This window comes from Monodelphis domestica, chromosome 7 (genome assembly GCF_027887165.1).
Source record: "Monodelphis domestica isolate mMonDom1 chromosome 7, mMonDom1.pri, whole genome shotgun sequence".
Taxonomy (NCBI): Eukaryota; Metazoa; Chordata; class Mammalia; order Didelphimorphia; family Didelphidae; genus Monodelphis; species Monodelphis domestica.
The window spans coordinates 185,181,253-185,199,601 of record NC_077233.1 but is presented as its reverse complement, the minus strand read 5'-3'; the positions used below and the strand labels follow the sequence as shown (position 1 = coordinate 185,199,601).

At 34.0% G+C, this 18,349-nt stretch overlaps 1 protein-coding gene and 1 long non-coding RNA gene across 23 annotated transcripts in view; one reads left to right on the top strand and one right to left on the bottom strand.

Moving 5' to 3' along the window:
- The window catches only part of MRTFB (myocardin related transcription factor B), a 396,134-nt gene that overhangs the window by 321,180 nt on the left and 56,605 nt on the right, over positions 1-18,349 (top strand). For 11 of the 18 annotated variants that reach the window (XM_056806173.1, XM_056806161.1, XM_056806159.1 and 8 more), the window contains 6 exons: positions 4,715-4,853; positions 5,741-6,757; positions 7,997-8,134; positions 11,975-12,136; positions 12,479-12,616; positions 15,380-15,440. In XM_056806173.1, coding sequence (XP_056662151.1) covers positions 4,715-4,853; positions 5,741-6,757; positions 7,997-8,134; positions 11,975-12,136; positions 12,479-12,616; positions 15,380-15,440 — 1,655 coding nt within the window. Of the gene's footprint in view, positions 1-4,714; positions 4,854-5,740; positions 6,758-7,996; positions 8,135-8,796; positions 8,910-11,974; positions 12,137-12,478; positions 12,617-15,379; positions 15,441-18,349 lie in introns of those variants that run through there. The other 7 variants (XM_056806168.1, XM_056806169.1, XM_056806170.1 and 4 more) reach the window with 2 other exon arrangements.
- The window catches only part of LOC103093111 (uncharacterized), a 177,743-nt gene that overhangs the window by 130,525 nt on the left and 28,869 nt on the right, over positions 1-18,349 (bottom strand). The window lies entirely within an intron of this gene.

The window sequence follows — 18,349 nt, the reverse complement described above, 5'->3', positions numbered from 1 at the left end:
GAAAGTTGTATTTATTGTTTCTGCTTTTCTTCCTTTATTTGTGGTGTTTTTATGCCCAAATACATGGTTAGTCTTTGTATATGTACAATGTGCTGCTGAAAAGAAGGTATATTCTTTTTTGTTCCTATTCAGTTTTCTCCAGACATATATTAGCTCTAATTTTTCTAACATTTCATTCACTTCCCTTACTTCTCTCATATTTTTTGTTTCAATTTGTCTAGTTCGTATAGGGGAAAGTTAAGGTCCCACACACATATGGTTTTACTATCTATTGTCCTCATTGTAATAGATGCTAATATGAGGAGGTTTCTGGTAATAGAACAGGGACACCAGGAAGCCAGCTAGAGAAAATACTGGATCTTACACTTCTTCCCCCCACACCACTTCCTGCCTCCTTCCCAACTGATCCAAGTGCTCTTCTCAGGAATGGTAAGCTTGAAGGATTTCCCCAATAACTAATCCCACAATTTAGACCCTTTTAACTAAGGGCTTTATTCTTTAAGGTAAGGAGGTAAAGAGGAGGAAGGGGAAGGAAGAAAATACATTTCCATAACTTTCTATGATTTCCTGTTGATTGAAGATTTTCACAATGTGTTCAAATAAGGTTATTTTCTCTCTGGGGAGAAATTGGTAGCAAAAGCTGACAGAGATTCTTCAGAGCTAAGCTCCAAATCTTATTAGTCCTCAGTCTGATAAATAATCATTGAGCAAGAGAGGAACTGGTTTTCCTGCTTCCTTCCAACAGTCAGAGGAAAGGAGAAGAGAGTTCAAGCTGTTGGGCTTCCCAACTGCCCCCTGTCAAGATTCTATTAGAATCTTGTCTCCATCTGGTTGATTGGCGGTTTGCCAGAATTCCAAATCTCTTGCTTTTCCTTGCAAATCCATCTTGTGTTTATCTTTTCCTTACATTATGCTCCTTCAGTTTCTCCTTTAAAAATTTGGAAGCTATGCCATTTGGTGCATGTATGTTGAGTACTGATATTTCTTTATTATTTATATTACCTTTTATCAAGATATAGTTTTCTTCCTTGTCTCTTTTAATCAAATCTATTTTTACTTTACCTTTGTCTGAGATCATGATTGCTACTCCTGCCTTCCTTGTCTTAGTTCCAGCCTCATTTGTGTTTCTTGTAGACATCATCTGCTAGGATTCTGGTTTTTAACCCACTCTGCTCTCTGCTTGTGTTTTATGGGTGATTTCAGCCCATTCACATTCACAGTTGTGATTACCATCTGTGTATAACTGTCCATTTTGACTTCTTTCTTTAATCCTGTACCTTGGCTGCCTAAGGAAGGCCAAATTAGCCCATGTTAGAAACAAAAGAAGGGTACAGTTTCCATGCCAGTCATCAGTGGGATTGGGTCTGCAAGTGACCGGTTACACTTCTACCCTGGGCAAGATAGTAAAACCTAGTACCCTCCACCAGAAAAACATTCCACAAGAAATTCTAGTAACCAAAATCTAAAACATTGATCAGCTACATGTATTTAATTTTCTAATATTCTTTCTCTTTTTTTTCTAAACCCTTAGCTTCTATTCTACTAAGTATCAGTTTCAAGACAGAGAAGAGCAGTAAGGGCTAGGCAGCTGAGGTTAAGAGATTGCCTAGGGTCACATATCTAAATCCAGATTTGAACCCAGAACCTCCCATCTCCAGGACTGGCTCTGTAGTTGTTGAGGCACCTATTTGTCCCTTTAATATTCTTTATAGAGATTATAGACTGTAATCAATTACCTTTTCACTTTGAATACAATCATCTTAAAACACATTCTATAGCTTTAAAGGAATATGTAGTTTCATCTCAAAAGAATTAGAAATACAAATATTTATTGACATTGCTATTCACAAAACAATATTCAAAAATGTTGAATGTTTTTGAAAATGTTAAATTTTTTGATAAAGTACAAAATCTCTAGTGTCATTTTAAAAAGCTTTTCTTTCATATATTTAAAAGGCACTAAATGAGTCACTTTTTTGTGCATACAATTTGTATTATGGAAGTATATGAAAGAGCTACAGGATAATAGTCCCCACCTTCAGGTAATTTTAAGAGGAACAAAAAAAAATCACTAAATAAAACAGAAAATGAGAGGCAATGTAGTATAATGGAGAATAACTGCTGAGACCAGATCAGAATAAAGCCAGATGTAGTTGGGACATGGAGGTATGAAAGGACAGCATCCTCTATTCCTTCCTATTCCTGTGAGCATGAAGCACTCTCACTAAACCCTGGAAAGGAATCTCTGTGACACTAAGGTTTAATATCTTCTTCTTATAGCTGGGAAAAATGAATCACAGAGAGATTAGTAGACTTCTCCAAAGGTGCACAGCCTCAGGTAGGCCAAGGCTGTCAGAGGAAGAGGGGTTGCCCCAGTATATTCTTTCCAACTGATCATGCTCTCTCCTTGGACCCTCTTTGCTTGGTCCTTTTCTTTTTGGGCTAAAGCAATCCCAGGATGGGAGTGGAAATGATTTTGAACAGTAAAAGACTCCTTTTTCCCTTTCCTGTGCTATCTTTGCCACCTTGCCTCTAACCTAGCATAGTAAAAAATAACAATAGATCTGGAGCTAGGATATTACTGAACCTATATTTCAAGGGGGTAGGGTGGCACCCCAGATAATCTTGGGCACAGGTTTTGTGGGAGTTGGGCTCTCTCTTTGCCATTTCTTGTGATAAGTCTAGCCTAATTCTTTATACTGTAAAGGGTAGCCAAGAAGTCAGTGGTTCTTAATGGACTTTGCTTCCAGATCAGAGCTTGTAATCAAAAGGGGAATTTGGACTCATTTGGAGTCTTGCTTGGAATTCTCCCAGTAGATGTCTGACTGAGCCTTAGGAATGAGGGGCTAAGTACCATCAACAAGAAACCCATTCCCTCTCCTTTCACACACATAACCTCATGATCCAATAGTTTCCAAGTTTTGTAAATTCTAAATTATCTTAATGTCAGATCTGATTTCCATTCCAGTCGCCGACTCCAGAGACCTCTGATCTGCAACATCAATATTAGTTGTATGACCCTGTATTACTTAACTTCTTCTCAGTGCCCACATGCAACTTTCTTTGTCTTAAAGTCAAGACATTTGTAGTTTTGCATTGGTAAAAGGAATTTCTCTACACCAGTGAAGTTCTCTACACCAATGAAATCTCAGGAATAGATCTCCTTCTTTCATCCTCCTCTCTCTGCCCCACCCCAGACACACACAAAACTAACAAAATAATATCAGCATGAAAATTGAGAACTACATGGAGGGATATAGAGTCAATTGTGAATACTTAGCAAGGTGAGTTTAAATGTGCAGAGAAAAGAAATGGCATGTATTGAGGCACAAAGGTAGAAGAAAGCAAAGTACAGTTAAGTAGGCTTAGCTGAAGAGGTCATGGCGGTTTTGAATTTGGAACTGTAAGTTTAGAAAAAGAATAATTTGATAGCTACATATCAAAAAGACTGATATGGAAAGAAAGAGAACTTGGGTGTTTGGGGAGCTATGTACTTTCTAAATGTATGCCTATTAACTTTTCAGGGTATCTTTCCCTTTCTTTGCCCAGGAAAACAAAGAGTACTTTAGCAATTGTTAGGACTTATGTGATAGAACTCTTAGTTTGAGTGGTTTAGTAGATGTTACAAATATCACTGGTTCCTCTCATTAAAACTTCAAGGTATTTTCTAAAATCTAGAAAAGATTTAAGTGGTTTGCATAAATGAAAATGCCAACAGCTTTTCTCAACTCTAATCCAATTATACATATCAAGTAGTTAGAAAACAAAATAGCTGACATAATGGGGTAAAAAGAAGTAATACTCTATAATTCTATATAGTACTAGAATATAGTATATATAATACATATAATAATATGTATCTTAAAGATAGGTACCAGAGCCAACCATTTATATAAGGTTGCAAGGCAAACCAAATAGTAATTTGTGATACTTTCTAGGGAAATTGTCTTTCTAGATTATAGCTATATTTCACATATTTAAACTTAAATTATATGGATGAGATTCATATATTAAGCATGAGTTTGTTTTTTTTTTTCATTGAAAATCAATACTTTCTTACAAAACATTCTATCTACAAGTATCTCAACATAGCTTATCAAGTTAAAAAGCAAACAACTTGGGGGCAGCTGGGTAGCTCAGTGGATTGAGAGCCAGGCCTAGAGATAAGAGGTCCTGGGTTCAAATCTGGCCTCAGACACTTCCTAGCTGTGTGACCCTGGACAAGTCACTTAACCCCCATTGCCTAGCCCTTACCATTCTTCTATCTTAGAGCCAATACACAGTATTGATTCCAAGACGGAAGGTGAGGGTTTAAAATAAAAAATAAATAAATTCATTGTCCCAACATAATACTGTGTATTGACAATTGCCAAGTGACTTGCCCAGGGTCACACAGCTAGGAAGTATCTGAGGCCACATTTGAACCTAGAACCTCCCGTCTCTAGTCCTGGCTCTCCCATCCACTGAGCTACCCAGCTGCCCCCTAATGAACTTATTTTTATATAAAATTTAAAACTAGAATTTCTAGGTTGGCAAGGGTAGATTAATAGCCCCCAACTATGCTAGTAAAAAGTTTGTTGGAAACCAAAACAAAGGGAAAAAAGTTTGTTACTGACAAATTCATGTTTTGGACCAGCAACAGGTCTACTAAAATTAAACTATTTTGAGGAAACACATATAACTATGGCTTTGGTTTTTTCTTTTTCTTTTGAAGGCCATTAAATGACAAACATAACAGTGGAAATTCAACTTTGAGCAATAATGTATCTACAGCAGTAGCCAACACAAGACAAAATGCTTGTATTCCTACTAGAAAACTGGGACCACTGCCTTCTAGCCTGGATGATTTGAAGGTAATATTTGAAATAGGAATTTCTGCATTTGTGAACTGACAAAGGCAAAATCTATGACCATTTCCTGTATTTCACAAATGAGAATTATTTCCCTTGGGAACTAAGTTAGAAGAAATATGTTAACCTTTGGTAGACATACTTGTTTTCACTTCAGTGCCTTTTCTGCTTTATTCTTGTGTATAGATTAGTTGAAACCCTTCCTTAGTATTTTAAAGTCATCCCAATTGATTCTAAAGAAAAAAAAACTAGATGAATATTTATTGACAAGTTTGTCCTGTGGCAAGGATTTTATTTAATGCACAAAAATGAAGTATACCTTAAGGAGACCTTGATAAACACTGATATAATTTTTTAAGAATAAAACTTACTAGAGTATTTAGTTCACTTAAGAAGGCTGTTAGATGGCATCCTTAAAGGTATCCTAAAAGGCTATATCCTTAAAAGTATCCTTAAAAGTTCTAATAGTTTAAAAAAAGCCATTGGGGATTTTGGCTTTAAAAGGTCACTCTATTGCAAATATGACTAATATTGAAATAGGTTTTGCACAATGATACAAGTATAACTCAGTGGAATTGCTTGTCATCTCTGGAAGGGGGAAGGAAAGAGGAGTGGGAAAGATCATGAAATCATGTAACCATGAAAAAATATTCTAAATAAATAATTTTTAAAATAAAAATTTTTTTAAGTTGCACTGTGACTTTGAGGACACCCAGTATATATTTTGAAAACTATATTTCTGGAATTAGTTGTTTTGGAACATTAACAAATACAAAGCTTTCTTGCCTAAATGAACATATTTCATTTGACAAAACTTTTCCCTTTTTCTGTCCAAAAGCTTAGTATATCTGAATGGGGAAAATAATTTAATCTTAATATTTTGTCTCTAGGTAGCTGAACTGAAGATGGAATTGAAGTTAAGAGGTTTACCTGTGTCAGGCACCAAGACAGATCTAATTGAACGTCTAAAACCATATCAGGAGCTTAATAGTGGTATTTCCACTAGCAATGCTGTTGTGGTATCCACTTCTACTGTAGTCACTAGCAATCCAGAAGTCACTATGGCATTCCCAGTTACATTAAATAATTCTGTGGCTAGCACCATTCCCAGTTTTAAATCAGAAACATCATCTACTGGAACAAGCAGTGTGACGCACACTGAAACTATCAGCTCCCCTCTGCCTATCTCCCCATCTCCATCAGAACACTCCAGTCTTAGTACTGATGATACTAACATGACAGATACTTTCACAGAAATTATGACCATGATGTCCCCGTCCCAGTTTTTAAGTTCATCTCCTTTGAGAGTGACAAATAATGAAGACAGTGTAAGTCCTGCCTGTGGAGGCCTGTCAAACATGGAACTGGATGTGGCTGAAAAGGACAGAAAGCTTCAGGAGAAAGAAAAACAGATTGAAGAGCTAAAAAGGAAACTGGAACAAGAACAAAAACTTGTAGAAGTACTAAAAATGCAACTTGAAGTTGAAAAACGGGGGCAACAGCCACCACCAGCCCCCCAGCCCACTGCTAATTCTGTAAATAATGTAGATCAAAAGCATGTCGTTTCTGCTGTCAAAGATGAGAATTCTCTCCCTGACTGTTCTAGCTCAAAACAATCAATACCAGGAGCCAGCCATTCTTTAGGCCAGCCGGGATCTACTGCTAGCCAGAACCTCGTTGCCAAAAAGGCCGTAGTTATCAAGCAAGAGGTACCTGTGGCCAAAGCTGATCAACAGAACATCATCTCTCAGTATTATGTGAGTTCCCAGAGACACCCACAAACCACGGTTGTTGCTCAGCCTCAAGCTTTACTAACCACCCAAACTGCACAGCTGCTACTCCCAGTGTCTATCGAGGGTTCGAATGTAACTTCAGTTCAACTACCAGTAGGCAGTATAAAACTACAGGTGTGAAGTTTATCTTCTAAATACTCATTTTTCCTTTGAATTAAAATGAAGCTTTATTCATGATAAGAACTACAAAGTAAATCAGATTTCATGGTTGTAAAAAACTGGTGGGATTATTCAAATCTGAATAGATAGCACTTTTTAAATAAATGTTTTTTCAAGTCCTCCCCTTTGTTTTCTAAGATCTCTTTTAAATGCATAAAGGTAGTTTTAATATCACTATTCAGATTACCTCATATATGATCTAGTATAATAAATCTCATCCACAATATCTTGACAGGCTATCATCCAATTTCATTACACTCTTAACTTTTTAGATCAATAAAATCAAGACTAGAAACTTTTTCCTAGAATGTGGTAGATCAGAGACAGGAAATAAAGTTTTGGTTTTTTTTAATTCTTAGACTTCTGTTCTTTATGGTCAATGTCTTTATATTTTAATATATTGATTTATATAGTATACCATGTGGGTATACATATACACATGTAATTTGTGCCATTATATACATAGTTTATTAAATTAATGGCATGGACATATTACAGAGTACTCCAAAATACGTAATTATATTAATGCAAGAATAGTTAAAATCCTGAATTATGGAAAAGGTGAATTGAAATTTGAGAATGAGAATGGTTAAGAGATAGTTATTATAAAATCCTTATCCATGTTTAGATAGATTTATTTGTGTTCTGCAAGTTTTATGCTTTAAATCATTTAGATAAGCTTATTTGGATAACGGATGAACAAGGTGAAATTTAAATACTTAGAACTCAAGCACTTCCTTATAGAAACAATGAGATTATTAAAATACTTTGTCATGATTAGATCTGTTACACATTCCTTTTATCATAGTTTCCTATATTTTCTCCAAAAAAAAAGTTGCTTTGGGTTGTTTGTTTTTTGAGAAAAAACAGTTTTAGTTTATGGTATAGGTTTTCTTATGTACATTTAAACAAAACCAAATTCTCTGATTTAAAACACTATAGATAATCATCTCATGTGCATACTTGGCTCATTTTGTTTTGAAATTTTGTTTCCCTAACTAAAAACACTCTAGGCTAAATCTTCATTAGCATCTATACATAACAGTAGCCCATTCATTAATACTTATATCTCTTAAGCTTTTTTTTTTAATGATTTGCTATAAATGAGACTCTGAAAGCACTGATTTTTCTTTAAGTGTTGGGGTGTGTTTTTTTTCATGTGGTGAAATTAGTAATTTATTATTTTTCTCCTAGACTCCACCACAGGTAGGAATTACAACTCAGCCCCAAGTTTCAGCTCCTGTATCATCCTCTGGCTTGGCCCAAACATCCCATCCAAAACAAGACAATTTCACACAACATGTACTCAACCAGTCTCAACAAATAAGAAAGGTTTGTGACAACTGAAGTGGAGCAGTAGACAGAATTGTTGTTGTTCAGTCATTTTCAGTTATGTCCAACTCTTCATGATCCCATTTGAGGTTTTCTTGACAAATATATTCCTTCTCCAGATCATTTGACAGATAAGGAAACTGAGGCAAATAGTTTAGTGACTTGCCCAGAGTCACATAGCAAGTAAGGGTCTGAGACCAGATTTGAACTCATGAAGGCAGACTTCCTGACTCCCAGATCAGCATTCTATCTGCTATGCCACTCAGCTGCCCTAGATACAGAATGTCGACCTATTATTTTAAAATAGTGATCATTCTAACTTTTCATCTCCAAGAATAAGACTTGACTCATAAAACATCTTAAGTCCACAGATTACCTGAATAATTTGGCACATGCTTCTAATTGGAGAAATGGATAGTCCTCCAAAATCTATTTAAACAGTACCTTTCTATATGAAAGTATATCTTCAAATATACTTAAATTGACTTTTCATAATTTGAAATCAAGAAAGCTTTTTTAAAAAATAAAATAAAGTAATATTTATCATTAGAAAAAAACTAAATTTTTTTTGATAAATCATAGCTTTGGTGAAGTACAAACAATTGAAGTCATTAGACCCAAATAAACTACACCCCTGTTCACTTTTTTTTTTAAATGTTAAGGGTAATGGCTAAGCCAACATCAGCTATCTTTGACAGATAATGAGAATAAGAAACGTGCTGCAGGTCTGGAAAAGAGTAAATGCTCCAATTTTCAAAACAAGGAAGAGAGTGAGGTATGGAAACTAAAGATCAATAAGCTTGGTTTTGATTAATGACAGATTTTTAGAACATATTTTAAAGATTAATAATCATAATTGTATTCTGAAGATTTTTTCAAAAGCCAACATGGCTCCACCAGTGATCTCAAAAAGCCAGCATGGCATGATCAAGAACATTTTCCTTTTTTTTTGGATAGTGCTACTAAACCGATAAATCAGGAAATAACATTAATGTAATTGAACCAGCATGTAGCAATCTTTCGTGTTATTATTTTGAACTAGATAAGTATATTGTTATATGAATTTGATACTGGTTAAGTGGCCAGACTTGAATATTAAAATTATTAATGGCTTAATTAATATCATCTTGAAAATTAGATCTCTAGTAAAATGCTTCAGGAATCTATGCTTGGCCCACCTATTAACATTTTTGTGACCTTAACAACTTTACAAATAACACAAAATTTGAAAGAATAACTAACACATTGGATGGACGAAGGCAAGACCAAAAAGATCTTGACATATTAACAGAATTTAGAATCTAGAACATAATTTAATAGGATAAATATTATCTTACTAAATTTAGTTAAAGAAATCAACTTGTGTAATATGAGGGACATGTGGTTAGTCATATCTTTTAAAAGGACCTAAATGGGGAGGGAGCTGGGTGGCTCAGTGGATTGAGAGCCAGGCCTAGAGACAGGAGGTCCCAGGTTCAAATCTGACCTCAGTCACTCCTAGCTGTGTGACCCTGGGCAAGTCAGTTAGTCCCCATTGCCTAGCCTTTACTGCTCTTCTGCCTTGGAGCCAACACACAGTATTGATTCTAAGACAGAAGGTAAGGGTTTTTAAATACATAAAATAAAAGGGCCTTAATGTTTTACAGTCAACTGTATGAAACTTATAATCACAAAAGCTAAGAAAAGTAAAACAAGACTTAGGGAAGTGACAGTCTTGATCTAGCCATGTCTGGAGTATTGTTTGGTTCCTTACCTTTTTGAAGTGGTGTTTTATGAAGGACATTGGTGACTGACCTTTATCGTATTTTGGAGAAGGCAGGTTGAATAGGCTTCAAGAAATCCTTCAAGATCATTCTATATGAGGATAAGTTAAAGAAATCGATATATGTAGCCTGAAAAGAGGTGATGTGTTAGTTATCTTGAAAAAGGGATTACATTTATTTTGCTTGGTTCCAGAGAGCACAACCATAAGCAACAGGTAGATAATGCAAAAAGACAGACTTGATGCAGTGAAAAAATTTCCTAACAGAGCTAATCAGAGGCAACTATGTGTCTCAGTGGATAGAGAGCCAGGCCTGGAAATGGAAAGTCATTTCAGACATTTCTTAGCTATGAGATCTTGGACAAGTCACTAAACCCCAATTGTCTTGCCATTACTGCTCTTTTGCCTTGGAACTGATCATTAATATAAATTCCAAAATAGAATGTATGGGGTTAAAAAAATATTAGAGCTAACCAAAAGTAAAATGTTCCCTGGCAAGTTAATTTCCCCTCTTTGGAGGTCTTCAAGCAAAGCCTGAATGACCACTTATACTGTAGCGAGGACTTTTGTTCAGATGTGCATTAGATTACATTTTAGGCCTCTGAAAGGCCCCCCCCTTTCTAATATTCTGTAATTCTAAATGCCATCTGAACTGGTTTACCATCCCAGTTCTAACACCAACTGATTATGGCCTTGATAAAGCTATTTAACATCTCTTCACCCACAGTGTATTGTTTAAATGAAAGGTGCCTCTAAATTATTTTTTTCACTAAGGACAAAAGTTGTCACTCTGGTGATGGAGGTATAAGCTATAAGATGTATGTCATAGTAGTAGAACTTTGTGGTTTTAAGAATATACTATAAATCCTTCCTATCATAGGATTTAGAATTATAAGTCACTTTATAGAGAACTTCCTTATTTTATAGAGAAAACTTAGATTAAGTAATTTGTTCAAGGTTATTAAACAACCTAGATCTTCTCTCTCCAAGTCAGTATTCTTGTTAGCATATTATAACAATATTCTTAAAGTACCTTTTGAAAAAAATGAAAGACATACTTATATCCTAGAAATTAGATATATGTATTTGTGTACATTAATGCATTAATAATAACTGTTTTGTTGACTTAGGAGTGAGACAAGATTTGGAAACATTATCTTTGATATACAAGTAGAATATAGACAAAGATAGATAAGTAGAAATAGGCATTTTTTTGGTACCAACTCTGAGGTCAACACGTGTTAAACGTACAGTGGGTAATCAGATTTTGTGGGCTAATTAAGAAATCATTAGTAAATGATAATTAAAGCCCAGAATGCCTACTAGAAAGAACCTTAAGGGGTTCATTTAGATCCCCTCATTTTTTACAGGTAAAGAAAATTAGATACTTGCCCAGTATAATACAGTATCTAAAGTGTTATTTGAACCCAGGTCTTCCTGTCTCCAAATTTAGGCCACCGTGCTTTTCACTATGTATAATTTCATTTACTTAAAAAAAATAAATGTATGCAGGACTAGACTACAAAAATCATTCATTTTCTCCCCCAAACTTTTTTGTCTAGAACTAGATGGTTCTTCTTGAATTCATTAATATAATTTTTATTATTAGGACTTGTTACCTAGAAAGAATAAAGTTAAAATAACATTTGCTAAATCTATAAAAATATTATAATTATGAACAAATTAAGTCATAATTGATGTAATAATAATAGAATTAGTGGGCCTTTGATGCTTGAGGTAAAATTTTATACAGCAAGTGGTTAATTCATGGGACTCATAAAATTCCTTCCAAGCTTAAAACTTTGAAATAAATTCACAAATAGAATCATAATGAGCTTTTAAAAGAAGCTGGGGCTATTGAGACTTAATTGATCTTTTAAGATAGACATCAAAGAGGCTAAAACATATGATGCCCTCTAACAATAATATGCCACATTGTTACCAATGTCAGAGAGAGAAAATATTGACTTAAGTTGGGCCAGTGGTTTAACTTGTTGACTTCAGAAGTTATTTTTTGTTTATGAATAATTCAAGATAAATAGATAATAAGTTGATTGTAAAATACTGATCCATTTCAGGTTTTTCCATCTAATTCACCATCAAATACAGTATTTCCCTACCAGAGACCACCTGTTGCAACAGTCCAGCAGCCATTCATTAATAGCACATCCAACAGTGTTCTTCAGTCCAGGAACACTCAAGTTTCTTCTGTGCAAAATGGACCTAGTACTACCAACAAGGTAAATGGTGTGCTTGCTATATAGCCATGCCTACGCTAAAAAAATAATCCCTTACTGCAAGTATGTTTATCACAATTTTGTACTTAGTAAGAAAAAAGAAGGTAAGTGATGATTGTTATACCCCTCTAAAACAGTATCTTAATATTGAAATCATCCCTTCTTTACCCTTTTAGCTTGATAAGAATCTACTTTTGCTATCTACACCATATTACATTGCTTAAAAGAAGAGTTCTTTATTAGCATTATTTGACTATTGTGGTCACTGTTCCTTTTGAAAAGTATGCAGAAAGAATGCAGATTTTTGTGTTATTGTAATATATTTCTCAACTTTGTTTGACATAGCCTGGTTCCCCATCTCAGCCTCAGCAGTTTATCATACAGCATTCTCTATTTGGCAATACAGTCACCAAAACAAAAGATCCTCCACGGTATGAGGAAGCCATAAAGCAAACTCGAAACATACAGCCATCTCATTCGGAGGTAAGAAAAGCTACTCATGATTTTTCAAGATTGAGTTTCAAATAGAAGCTTATAAAAAAAGTGTCCAGAATGAAATAAGACTTATACTTTCTGTGTCTCACGCCCCATCAGGGCGTGAATCAGGTGGGTCTGCCATGCTAGGAACAACAAACTTTCATGATTATTTATGAATTAAAGGTATTTAAATCAATAATTAGTACCATTTCAAATCAGTATTGGAGTTGAAATAATTATTACACTAGATTTGTTTGTTATTCAAAAACGAATATAGTTCATTGCATTTCTTTTTGATGGATAATCATTTATGTAGATTCTTCTACTACTCAAAAGACTTTTGATTTTGTTACTGTTTATTCATTGAGTCAAATTTAAACTCAGTTTGACATGCAAGGCTACTTACTAACTGAACCTGCCTTTCTGACCCAGCCTCCGCAAGGCCTTTTGGCTTCTAGGCAGAGCTATATTGCCCTCATGTCCTATTGATTCAGCCTTCTTCCAAGCTTTGGCTTATACTCACCCGCAGTGCTTATTCTCTTTGATAATCCAGGCCTCATACTTCAGTACTACAGAGGTCCATTTACCTTTATGAGCTAACTCAAATCTACCATGACCTCCTTTTCATTGTAAATATTTATATCCTACATATTATATTGCCATATATAAGTGTAGCTGTATATACATATATATAATCTCACATTGTATCACTTCTTACATTTCTTTATTTCATATATTGTTTACCCCCCCCTCATAAAATTATAAATTCCAAGAGTTTATAGAAACTTGACTTCCTTCTGAATTCAGTTTGAAACCATTCTAGATGAAAACTTTTCATTCTGGCCTTGGCAGAGAAACCTCCAAACATGCCTAGTCTTGGTCAGGTTGAGGACAGCCAAATTTCAGACATTAACTTGGCATATGTCATAGCAAGCATCCACACACAGCATGTTAGTCTGGGCTCTATCTAGATATCCACATTGTTATATTGTCATCCTAAAAAAATCTCTTATAATTTGAGTAGTAACCTACTCTTACATGGACAAAGAAAAAAATTATGAAATGCCTAAGCCTCAGTAACAAGCAGGAAGCCAAAGTAGTTCTTCTGTTTGAATTGTTTTCTTTTTAATTGTTTCTGTTGGATATTTCTTTTGAGCAATAGGGTATATACTAGGGAAACTGAGAGGGGAAATCTGGAGAATAACAAAGAAAGAAAAATGGTAACTAGAAGGCAAGGACATCCTCAAGGAGGCTTTCTTTGGATATTGTAACAGCAAAGAGATCACATTAGTTTGCTTCTCCCTGCTGTCTAGAAGGGTTTGTTTGGATGACTTCTCGCCTACTGATATGGTCAGTGCATTATAATTAGTGATGATCCTTAGTTTGTTTTTTTACCCCTAGCTTTTATTATCATATATTGAGGCCAATAGAATTTCTACTACATTATAGCAGTAAGCTATATTGCCCTAAGTAGACTCCATGGCAATGGAAATATGTAGCATTCAATTCTGCTTAATTCAGTCCTGAAGCTTTAGAAGAATGTAAGAAGTTCACTGCTTGAAAAGTGGGGTTTGGGGGGAACATGCTGACAAGGACACCTGAATTTCAGTTTTTCAGAGTTAGTATTTACAGGGTGGAGGCAAAGGTCAATATCAGTTTTTTTGTCATTAGCATATGCTAAATGAATGCAATGTTCTAGTAGCCTGAGGTAGTTGGTTGTATGTATGTATTTTTGTCTTTAAATTCATTTGCCCTCTAATTACAAGATGTCAGCTGAACTGAGAAAATAAAATAGCCTTTGATTCAAGTGAATGAAAATGTCACAATGGAGTTTCTTAATTATATATGCAATATAACAAGCAACACCATATTAAATTTTTTGGAAAATGTTTGCTCCTTTGGATAGATTTTTTATATCATTAGTTTAAATCTGGCCCTTAATTGCTGCTGTAGGTAAAATTATTTACTACAGTTTGCTTATAATAAAAGAGAAATTTACATCTGGTTTATGTTCTAAATAATCAAGGGAATAATGAGACATTATAAAGCAGTAGATTCCCTTTTTGCATGATTATATGGTATGTGCATGAAATTTGTTATAAAATGAAGTCTATTAGATAGTCTAATGAAAAAATAATGCCAGTATCTCATCTCAGAATCACAAACACTAGAAACTTGCCAATCAGATCCGCTCCTGTCTAATGTTACTCAGGCAGGCATCAGGAACCAAGAGACACAGACCCAACTAATTTGTTGGGGTGGGGGGAGAGTAAAACAGCTTCTTTAGAGTTGCATCTCATGTCTGAAAAAGGAAAATGGGTAATTTTGATAATCAGCAAACAGACTAATTCTGTAGTCACCAAAACACATGTCATTCATACCCCTGGGGTTCCTTTCCAACTCTTTCCTCTTTTGTGCCATTTTCCAGCAATTGTGCGGAAAGAAGCAAAGAAGCTCTCATTTGAAAATATATTTTCCCAAAAACCCTTCAAGCTAATGTTCTTAAAACAAAACCTCTAGACCAACATAAAAATAACAGTCTTATTAGAACTAATGGATGCTTGCTAGGTTTAGCATAGCCCTGAGTCACAAGACTTATCTCCTAGATTTGTTTCTGTTTTTTGACCTTGAGCAATTTTCATCTGTCTGAAATTCTAGTTTTCTACTCTGTCAAATTAGGTAATCTTTGAATATTGTATAATTTTATTAGGTGGCTTCATTTTGATTCTTTACAAAAAAGAAATTAATCTTTATTTCTTTCTGTTGTAGATTTCCAATGCACATAGTCAACAGATGGATGACCTCTTTGATATCCTCATTAAAAGTGGAGGTAAGTCAAAAGTTACAGTAGAATATGTGCAAGAAAAGAACTTGAATACTTCTTTTTATTTCAGTAAAAAACAAGAAAATTCATTCAACTTGTCATTTTTGAGAATATTGAACATATCAATATAGTAAAATTCAAAAATTTTATATAGCTCAGTTTATTTTTTGACTGTGAATATAGTCCTGTAGCTTTAATCAAACTACTTAAGGTATAACATTAAAGCATTAAAAAGTATTACAAATAATAGATATTTTTCAGGTATAACATTAAAGCATTAAAAAGTATTACAAATAATAGATATTTTTCCCTAAAAGCTCTTAAAGCTACAATTCTCAAAACAAAACCTCTAGACTGCCATAAAAATAACAGTCTTACTAGAACTAATAGAAGCAGCTAGGTTTGACATAGCACTGAACTAAGAGTCACAAGACCTGTCTCCCAGACTTATTTCTGCCACTAAACAGACCTTTGTGACCTTGGGAAATTTTCTTCAAAAGATAGATAATAAGTAGAAAAATGGTATTATAAATGATAGTTAGAAAGCCACTGATTCCATTTATAGGCATTGCAAGAATACAGCTGTTAAAATAACAATGTAGTGGTCACATGCACAAATCTACAAGTTAGAAAAGAAAGATGGTGTTTAAAATAGCAGTTTAGAATTGGATGAAAAATTTACAAAATATATTTTTGGAAGTCTGTTGATATTAGGTGGAAAAATACCAAAAAAAGTCCAAAAGAAGAATAAAATAACTTAAAATATTATTCCACATTATTCAACAATGACTATAAAAAGTAGTTAAAACTAGTATGTACTCTAATAGTATTAATAAAGTACAAATGCAGTACTAAAGTTCTGCATGTAAAAACAGAAAATTCATAGGTCTTTCTTTTAGCTATGATTCTTTTGTAAATCTTAGAGTTATAACTAGAACATTTCTTCAAAGAGATCATGACATCCTTGCATCAATTGCTGTATTTTTTGATGAATATAATAAAATTTCTTTTGTAGAGATTGGGATGTTACAGAGGATTCTAAGACACTGATGTGAAAAAAAATTTTAGGAATGTTATTAGAAGTGAAACTTCACTACGTATACATTTAGAAATATACTGAATTTGACATTTGTAATGTTTGGTATATACAGGGTATTATTGAAACTTGACAGTATAACTACATATTTAAACAATTTTGGTCCAAGAACTATATTGACTTTGAAAAATATCAAATTCATGTTATAGGGGCAGCTAGGTAACAAAGTGGATAGAGTGCTTTGTTTGGAGTCAGGACTTGGATTCAAATCTGGTTTCAGACAAAAACTAGTTGTAAATATATAATAAAAAGTTTATTAAACTAAAGAGAGAAGGATGAAAAGGGAATCAGGGAATGACTTACTTCTAAACCCCAACCAATTATTAAACCCTAAACTTTCTAAATTATCTTAACCTAAAAAAGTAAATTTAAAGATAAAGAGGGATTTGTAAAGTCAACGGGGGCCCAAAGAAATCTCACAACACTGGAGTCCTCCTTTGGGTCAAGCAGCTTTCCCAGTAACAGTTCAGATGAAATCTTCTCCACAGCAGTAGCACCAGCTCCAGTAACAGGGACAGGCATAAGGAAGCCCCAAGAAAAGGGACCACTGGCTCTCTGGGTCCACCCCAGAAATAACCAGATAGCACCCCTGGGGTCTCTTGACTGCCAGAGGAAAGCAGCCTCACTCTACCAGAGTTCACAACTCTCTCTCCAGCAATTGCCTCTGTGTCCAGTCCCAGTCCAGGAAGTTCTGAGTGGAATGTTGGTCTTCAGAGTCTCGTGCTGTCACCTGCCTTGCTAAATCTCCTTACTATAGTCCCCTTTTGTATAAAGCCAAAATTGTGCACTAACCTACTTTTAAATGTCCTTAAACTAAAATTTCTACCCAAAATAATAAACAACCTTCACTCAACTATCTTATCCTATCTAATACTATCCTATGCTAGAGATTTAATCAAGTAAATGAAAAAAGGGAAAATATACAATGGAACAAGTACAAAGTTCAAAATACAAATCAAACATATGCAAAAGCAAAACAAGCAAATAACATCAAAATCAAAAGATAAACACAAATTTCATGCAATACATTAAAATCATAAAATACTGTTCTTGTCAACTAATAATGAAATTCTACTATTATTGTAATGCTTAAACAGCAAACTTAAGACAAAAATTTTGAAAGTTACAATAAACACAACATTGCATAAGTTTTCCAAAATAATTAAACCAAACCATTAAACTTACTTATGTAGTTTTCATTTAATAGATGAAAATAAACATAAGTAATCTATTTAAATAAATTTTATACATATACACACATATAATGCATATAATATATACATGTATGCTATACATGTACACATATATACACATTACATGTTGTATATATACATACACTATAATGCAATTGATTTTACACTCCTAACTATAATACACACTATTTACATATATTTACATGTGTATTTACAATTTATGTGTGATATGTCATATGTGCTAAGTAATGCATGTTGCTATGTATGTTACAATGTATTTTATACTGTAAATCAGTATCTTAACTTATTTTATCAATCTTAAGCTCGAATCTATCTATCTAGAGCCCTTTCTTAATAAAATCTATCTACCTATATTCCTATATTAAGCTAAATGGCTAACTATTTTTGTTAGTAACTAACTACTTTATAAATAACTATAACATTGTTAGTACCTAGCTATCCACATTGCTTAACTAATTCAACTAGTGATTCAATGTACCCTAAATATGTTTAGTTTTTGTCTATATGTTTTTGTTATTTTGTTATTCATGCTATGTTATATTGTTTTGTTAGTGTTATGTCAGTGTTACTGTTGTGTTATTGTTGTGTTACTGTTGCATGCAATA